The 8,806-nt window shown below is 46.0% G+C and overlaps 2 protein-coding genes across 2 annotated transcripts; both read left to right on the top strand.

The window, feature by feature from the left end:
- Positions 1–4,535: 4,535 nt before the first annotated feature.
- VTN00DRAFT_3034 (uncharacterized protein) lies at positions 4,536–6,412 on the top strand (the record flags this gene model as incomplete). The annotated part of the gene is made up of 5 exons (XM_069429307.1): positions 4,536–5,710; positions 5,760–5,855; positions 5,922–6,069; positions 6,137–6,275; positions 6,354–6,412. 5 exons carry the CDS (start codon positions 4,536–4,538, stop codon positions 6,410–6,412), a joined length of 1,617 nt encoding a protein of 538 aa, XP_069283446.1.
- A 1,138-nt stretch (positions 6,413–7,550) lies between these two features.
- VTN00DRAFT_3033 (uncharacterized protein) lies at positions 7,551–8,597 on the top strand (the record flags this gene model as incomplete). The annotated part of the gene is made up of 1 exon (XM_069429306.1): positions 7,551–8,597. The coding sequence occupies one exon, from the start codon at positions 7,551–7,553 to the stop codon at positions 8,595–8,597; it is 1,047 nt and encodes a 348-aa protein (XP_069283445.1).
- Between the last annotated feature and the right edge of the window lie 209 nt (positions 8,598–8,806).

The raw sequence follows: 8,806 nt of genomic DNA, 5'->3' as shown, positions 1-8,806 counted from the left end.
TACCCTCCGCATTCTAACAGAGGATTCTTTTAACCTTCCTTTTGAAATTCCGCGGCTCTGCCTGTTAAATAAACTAGGTAATTAAAAGTATTTATACATTATTTTGCCCTTCTTCTAAAATAAGACCTCTGACTACTGATTATGGGCTAGTTTTGGTAGTTCTAAATTTGCCAAAAGTTGAAATTTTTTTCCCACTGACAGCTGGGGCATGCGTCTGACCGAAGGTTTGTGGGACATGGGATTTCCAATGGGACTAATGGGATTTCCCACAGGACTAACCAATTAGAAGTAGTGTATTATGGGTCCAAATTGTGTTTTTGTGATATATCAACTTAGAACTATATGTTTGTAAGATAACCCTCTACTCCTTGTAGGATTCCTTCAGTTGCAAGTCAAAATCTACAAGAGGTAAGTTTTTCTTCTTCTACTTCACCTAGTGGTGTGTTATTCTCTATAATTATGTCACAATTTAGCCAGTTCTCTGACACTGGTCCTTTGTCTTATTTCAGGAGTGATTTTCTTGATGATACTCACTCAATTATTCAACCAGATGATCAATTACTTACTCCAAACCTTTTATATAGCCAGCAGAGTATAATTCCTACTTCCAGCTCAGATACTTTATTTCTACCTTCACTTCCTTCCACTCTTCACTGCTTAGGCCTAGATTATAAGAAGCACTGGGTCCTCTACACTGAAATGACCTGGAATGACTTTGTTCTATGGTGGCTACAAACTGAGTTCAGTAGTAAGCCAACACCCAAGTGGCATTGTTGGGATGCAAAATATTATTCCAAAGAATGGGCAAACTTTGACCAGATAGCCCATTACCAGACTGGAGAGCCAATGATTATGTGCAAAAGATATGGGAAGATCCTACCACATCCACAACAGAACACAGGTGGAACCAACAGCATGAAATGACACTTCACAGCTGGTTGATGTCATCAAGTAGCCAGTGATCCTACTAAACAGAGGAGTATATGGCAATCAATTGAGCTTGCAGTATGTATCCTAAGCAATTATTAGACCCTGCTAATAATATATTCTATATAGGCTCAGCATGCCCCTCACACAAAGGAGGCTTTTGACAAGAATAGCTGGTATCAAAGCCAGCTCAAATTCATTGCAAATTCAAACCTTCCCTTCTGTGTCCTCACGCATCCAGGCCTTGCAAACTTGATCAAATGGGCTCAATTATCACCAGTGAGGCCTACTTTACTTTCACCAATAACTGCACAATGCCAGCTACAGACAATAGTACAGCAAGAATAAAAGAAAGTTCTTGATGCCCTTCCAAAGGATGTGAAACTTTCAATCACACTTGATTGCTGGACATCACCCTTTCAGCAGGCATTTATGGCCATTACTGGGTATTTGATTGATCAAGAATGGAAATACTGGGAGATTCTTCTTGGATTTGACCCCCTATATGGAGCACACTCTGGTGCGAATCCAATATACTCTTTGAACAATTTCAGGAGCATAACCTAGTTGGCTGTGTGCTTGTGATTACCACTGATAATGCGTCAAATAATAACACTCTGATGGACAGTATTCATGAATTGATCCAGTCAGTTGAAATGCATATTGAAACACCAATTGTGCGAATTCCCTGTCTAGCACATGTCATTCAACTCAGCCTTAAAGACCTACTTGGTGTGACGGCGTGGCGGACGAGTAGGCGGTATGGCAGGCGGTGGGAGATACTGCCGGCACTACTCGGCTACATCAACCACCTCACGATGCCATGATTTCTCTCTTTTTCTTCTCCATGCTTTTGATTCTGTATGACAAGCTACCATAGTTTCAGCTAATAATACTATGACTGAGCGCCGTCACACTTGGTCTAATAAAGGTGGTCCCAAAGAATGACTCTACGGATCGGCAGTGGTCTGAGGCACAGGCCGAATCTCTTCGCACCTACCAGCGGCAGCAAGGAATAATCTATACCCTCTCAAAGGTAAGTTCATCCTACACACTCTTGATATATTAACTGATCAAAATATACTATTCACTAGGTTTGTGGCTTTGCAGTATATATTAATGCTAGCCCACAATGCTGGGAAGCATTTTTGAATCTCCAAACAGACCAGCTGAAGCTAGTTCTAATTCAGGATATTCATACTTACTGGAATTCAATATTTCTAATGCTTTGGTGTGCAAAACGCCTCACTATAACATTTGATCAATATTGTATTGAACATGGCCAGCAACAATTCAAGCTTGACACTGAGGAGTGGCAACAGATTGAATACCTGCTTTGCATCACACAGCCTTTCTATAAGTGGACAACTGGTTTATCAAAGATCAAGGATGTCATTATTCACAATGTTTTTCATGTCTATAACAAGCTCTTTGATCACCTTGAGACATCTACTCACCAGCTTCATCATAAGAGGGTACCCTGGAAACAAGCAATGCTCAAAGCTCTTGAAGCAGGCCAAGAGAAGCTCACATTCTACTACAATCAGACCTACAATGTGCATGGCAAAATCTATATAATTGGGATGATTCTTGTGCCACAGCATAAGCTTCATTTCTTCTCAAAAAAAGATTGGGCGGGCAACAACTTTGAATGGTGTCAAACATACAGAGAGGATCTTGAGTGGTATCTTAAGCCATATCAACAGCAACAATTAGCAGTCCCTTCTTGCCTATATTATGCTTCTACTACACAAAAGAATAGCAATTTTGAATATCTTTTTGATGATGATGTACCTTCAATACCTCTGCAGGCAAATACAAGCATCCATAATGAGCTTACTGACTATCTAGAGAGTGGTATGCATTAAATCCCTCTTTATCTTCTTAATGCTATTTAGGAACAGTGAATCAACCACCTTATGAATTCTGGCAAGAGCATAAGCAACAATACCCAATGCTGGCCAGCCTTGTGCAAGATATCTTCTCTGTCCCTGCCACTGGTGCAGGTGTTGAACATCTTTTTAACTCTGCTTGGGATGTCTGCCATTACCACCGGGGCTCACTTAATGCCACAACCATCCAAGACCTTATGATGTTTTGCTGTATCTCAAAGTTTGATATTAAGAACTGAGATATTGATGATTCAGAGGATACTGCTTCTACACCAGATAAGAGGCAAGTAGCTGATAAAAGGCAGAAGGAGCAACTTGCTCAGTTCACCCTAGATCCTATTAGTGACAATAAAGAAGACAAGATAGAGGATTCTGAGGATAGGAGTAATAGATTACAGGTGATGATTGAGCTACCTAATCAATGTGTAAAGAGCAAACGGTGAAAGAGCGTTGCATCTAAACTGGAAGATGGAGAACTTCCCTTACCACAGGATGATAGTAATATCCAGATGTGTACATCAGGGAGGGTCTGGAAGCGCTGTAGGCAAGAGGATGATATATATGAGTATCATTAAAATCCTAGAATCAAAGAAAACAATAAAAAAGAATCTATATTTTCATCTAATCTACTTCAGATTGTAGCTAAGTTTCAAGTAAGCAAAATACAAAAAAATACAACTAAGAACTACATAAATTATGCAACCTTGGAGCTTCTTCATGTTTGCTCTGTTTTCAGTCCCATGGGACTCCCATCATGGGACAGTGGGAGTCCCACGACCCCCTGAGTCCCACTCATGGGACTAAGGTTTTGTCCCATATCCCGCCACGGGAGTCCCATAGATAGTCCCATGGCGGGAGTCCCATGGGAGTTGAAGAGGTCTACCTGTAACATGTGTTGCATTTAAGCAGTACAGCAGATCTTTTTCTGTTGCCTTTTCCCAAATCATCAGCAGCTTAATCGACCAGACCCTATTAATAGTAGCAACAAGAGGTTTGAGATTTATAGTACCTAGAGCCCTTTTTAAATCGCTGCTTTAAGGGTGACGGTCGAGCGAGCTCTGAATAAGTGCGAGCGAGTAAAGTGAGCAAGGTAATCTAGTGGGTGAGTAAGGTCAGGAGCAACTTGGTATGTTATCAGCATTGAAGCACCAATATAGTCATCCATCTCCGCAAGCCAGAGGCCAAACATAATTATCGTAAATGTATCCTCGCAGTGAGACCTTGTCGTTTGTAGAGTCGACCTCTCGTGCCCGCAGTTACAGTACATTGGAATGTACCATCAATCCCTGGCTCGCAGTGGCTTTTTGAATACTATTCGCTTATTTTATGTTGGCTCTCGCGCTATGAACTACGAATAGAAAATATTTTCTTTCTCTTAATTTCAAATATTTGTCATTGTCGCCTTGGTAGATAAGATAGGATGATGGATGCCTCAGGCCTTGATTTTTTTAGAGGGGACCTGATAAGAGATAAGATAAGCCTCTCCACACTCACGTGAAAATTTTCTTATCCCCGAGTTATCTTCAATAACTTCACTTTCTTTCTCTTGGGTGTAGCAGTGCTCAGCTCAGCTATACTCCAGGGCCCGCTAAGAGGTTATTCCTCGGCCTTAATTAATTTAATTCCCTTTTTTTAAGGAATTTCTCCTTCAATTAGACCAATTGTCACCATCCCGCTTGCAGATTATTCACGATTCCTTCGAAACAGATCACAACCATGGCTGTCCCCGATGATTCTGTGCACCAATGGGATACAATCTTAACTTTGGACTTTGGAAGTCAATATACCCATCTCATCACTCGCCGACTGAGAGAACTCAATGTCTTCTCTGAAATGCTGCCCTGCACCCAAAAGTTGGCCGACCTTAAGTGGAAGCCTAAGGGTATTATTTTGTCTGGTGGCCCCTACTCCGTCTACGAGGAGGGTGCTCCCCATGTTGATCCAGCCTTTTTCGAATTGGGTGTCCCGATCCTAGGTATCTGTTACGGATTGCAGGAGATTGCCTACCGCCTGGGTAAGGACAATGTCGTCGCTGGAACCGCCAGGGAATACGGCCATGCCGACCTCACCGCGAAGAGACTCGACGGTGAGGGCCACGTCAACCGCCTGTTCGCCGGTCTGGAGGACCATGTGAAGGTGTGGATGTCTCATGGTGATAAGCTCGTCAAGCTTCCCGAAGGGTTCCACACCATCGCTACCACCCAGAACTCAGAATATGCCGGCATCGCCCACGAGACTAAGCCTATTTATGGTATCCAGTTCCACCCTGAGGTCACCCATACCCCCGATGGCACCAAGCTTCTGAAGAACTTCGCTGTGGATATCTGCGGTGCTAAACAGAACTGGACAATGGCGAAGTTCGTGGACCAAGAGATCGCCCGTATTCGCAAGTTGGTAGGCGATGATCACGTCCTTGGAGCCGTGAGCGGCGGAGTCGACTCCACCGTTGCCGCCAAGCTGATGAAGGAGGCTATCGGAGATCGATTCCATGCCGTGCTTGTCAACAACGGATGCATGCGTTTGAATGAGTGCGAGCAGGTTCACGAGACTTTGACAAAACACCTAGGTATTAACTTGACTGTGGTCGATGCTTCCAAGGAGTTCTTGGACGGTCTTAAGGGAGTCACAGACCCAGAACAGAAGCGCAAATTCATTGGTGGAAAGTTTATTGATGTTTTTGAGGCTCAGGTGGAGAAAATTGAAGCTGCAGTTGAACACTCTGGCGGTAAGGTGAAATGGTTCCTTCAGGGCACTCTGTACCCTGATGTCATTGAAAGTCTTTCCTTCAAGGGCCCTAGTGCAACCATCAAAACTCACCACAACGTTGGTGGTCTGCCAAAGCGCATGACTGAGGGCCAGGGTTTGAAGCTCATTGAGCCATTGAGGGAACTGTAAGTCTGAATCTATCCCTATTAAGCGATTAGACTAATTGAGAAATAGTTTTAAAGATGAGGTGCGACAGTTAGGACGAGAGTTCGGAATTCATCCTGATTTGGTGAACCGTCACCCGTTTCCAGGACCAGGTCTTAGTATCCGGTAAGCGAACCATTGAATCTTATAATCTTCCTGTGGAGCAAACTGACTTTGGACGACGTTGAACAGTGTCTTGGGTGAAGTCACCCCGGAGCGCATAGAGATCGCAAGAAAAGCAGACCACATTTTCATCTCCATGATCCGGGAAGCTGGCCTGTACGACAAGATCGCTCAGGCTTATGCGGCATTGGACCCTACCAAGGCTGTTGGTGTCATGGTATGTACTGTACTTCTTCCATTTGCTTTGCTTCAAAGATGCTTGGTAAATGCTAACTTACGATCAGGGTGATAAACGAGTCCACGCTGAAATGGTCATCTTGCGAGCTGTCGAGACCACAGACTTCATGACAGCCACGGCCTTTAACTTCCCCCATGAGTTCATCACCAGAGTTGCAACAAGGATTATCAACGAAGTCCATGGCGGTGAGTCTAATTCTTGGAGACCTTCTTCTTTTACAAAAAGAACCCAAGTTCGCATGAAGACTGACGTAATATTATTAGTTTCCCGAGTCCTTTACGATGTGTCTAGCAAACCTCCCGCGACCATTGAAATGGAGTAGGAGACTCAGATAGAGAGAAGTTCATAAAATCGCAAGCAAGGAGTCGACTGAGACGGCGTCCAGGCGTAGAACGGTGATTTCATTACTACGGTAGCTAGTTCTACTGACATGTACATATCAATGCATATACATCCACTACGGTATTGGTTAGAATTTGAAGCATGGAGAAAGGAAAGGAAACACGAGGGACGCGTGCGACGAAGGAGCAGTCGAGTCGCCTGGTGACATGATGCGACTGTCATGTGATCGTAAATAAGCAATCCCTCAAGGCCTCACCAGGCGCACCTGATGCTCACATACTCACTCAGACCCACCCTTGGTTCTATGAGTATAAGGTGGCATCACCCACTAACTTACCTGGATAGCACCAGGCAAGAATTGGCTGTATCCAATCCACACGGCAGGCAGTTAGTAGTTGGGTGGGTGACCACCGGCGAATCCTGCCACCTCTTTTCCCTCCATCCAACGACCGCCGAGAACAGGGTTACAGAACATGCTGTGTTCCATCATGCAGAAAACATGATTATACAAAGGCGTCATTTCTCTTCATATCATGGCCATGACAAGCTCAATCATGTCGACCCGAGATCCAGGTAGCTGGTACACGGTAGTTGCACATCCCTGATTACCCGCAGAAGATCTCCGAAAACAGTCGAATTGATTCATGGAAGCACGGATGGCCGTGGCGTCGCCTGCGCATGAGAATGGTCCTAATTTGCAGCTTTATCCTGAATTGTGGGTCCTCACCAAATGTTAACATCATTGACAGGCCGTGAAGTGGGCCGTTGTGGAGGCATCGTCGGAGAGACCCATTCGGTGACCATTCTTCGCTATATATTCTCGGGAGGATAATCATCCGATTTCCTCTGTGTAGAAGAGGGTAATTAATAATCGTCCATCAGGGCTGGAGGTTCAATTTCGCCGCTTTCCGAAATAGCGCTGCTTGTAATGTTCTATCTCCGGCACATCCAATGGAAATGGATTCTGAGTGGGTCGTTCTGTTAGCTATGGGGGTGTATAGAAATGATATGCAGTTCGTCTGCCTTCAAACTTAAATAGACGTTGGGGTAGATATATGAGGGACTGCTGTTCCTTTACGATACTCACTGCTTAACAAACTCAGTCGAGCAAGCTCAAGATGGCCCCCCAGAAAACGATTCTCGTCACCGGAGCCTCGGGCTTCATCGCGGCGCACGTTCTCACCTCATTTCTCGAAGCCGGTTATGCGGTGCGGGGAACGGTACGATCAGAGGCCACCGCCGAAAAGGTCCGTCAGAGCCATGCGAAATACGCGGACAGGCTCAGCTTTGCCATCGTCCCTGATATGGGAGTTCCGGATGCCTTTGACGATGCGGTGAAAGGCGTGGATGGTGTCATCCATACTGCGACTCCCTTCCAGATTCAAGTCGAGGACAACGAGCGCGACCTCCTGCGCCCTGCCATTGATGGCACAGTCAACATCCTGCAGTCGATCAAGAAATACGCTCCCCAAGTGAACCGTGTCGTCGTCACCTCGTCCTTTGCTTCCATATTCGACTTGTCCAAGGGAAACCGGCCTGGATACACCTACACGGAGGCAGACTGGAATCCCGCCACATATGAGGAGGCTGCGAAGCCGACCACGTCTGGCGGCTTCGCTTACTGTGCAGCCAAGGCGCTGGCAGAGCGGGCTGCCTGGGATTTCGTCGCGACGGAGAAGCCGAACTTCGACCTCGTTACCCTCTGCCCACCGATGGTCTACGGACCCAACGAGAACGCAACGGCGGACTTGTCCAAGCTGAACACATCTTCCGCGGACCTCTACCAGCTCATGGCCCCGACGAACAAGCCGACGGATCCCCTCCCGACCAATGGGTTCTGGTCATTTGTGGATGTCCGTGACGTCGCCCTGGCGCACCTGAGGGCGTACGAGGTTCCCGAGGCCGGGGGTGAGCGTTTCTTCCTTTGCAGGGGCAACTTCAGCTACCAGATGATGGCGGATATCTTGCGGGAGAAGATCCCAGAGCTTAGGGACCGTGTTCCTATCGGCAAGCCAGGATCCGGCTTCGGTGGTGTCGAGCTGTACAAGCCTGACTCGTCCAAGGCGCAGAAGATCTTGGGGATCAAGTTCCGGGACCTGGAAGAGCCCGTTGTTGATGCGGCCAGGTCGCTCCTGGAGCTGGAAAAGAAGACTGTTGCCGCATGAGCTGAATTCAGGCCGGATGGAAACTGGTTTTTGCGCTGTATATATCCCACATTTATAATCAGTATATATAATCTCTTGGAGACATAATCCATTATTGATACCTCTGGTGTTGACCTCATCTCGTAGACTCGGGCTTCTGCGCAAAGCAGCAGAAAGCTGTCTCCGCAAGGTCTGCTCGTATGCTTAGCCGGGTTTGTAAGCAATCCAGT

This window comes from Thermoascus crustaceus (genome assembly GCF_041956765.1).
Source record: "Thermoascus crustaceus strain CBS 181.67 unplaced genomic scaffold VTN00scaffold_11, whole genome shotgun sequence".
Lineage (NCBI taxonomy): Eukaryota > Fungi > Ascomycota > Eurotiomycetes > Eurotiales > Thermoascaceae > Thermoascus > Thermoascus crustaceus.
The sequence above is the reverse complement of the archived record's forward strand: the minus strand, read 5'-3'. Positions and strand labels throughout refer to the sequence as shown.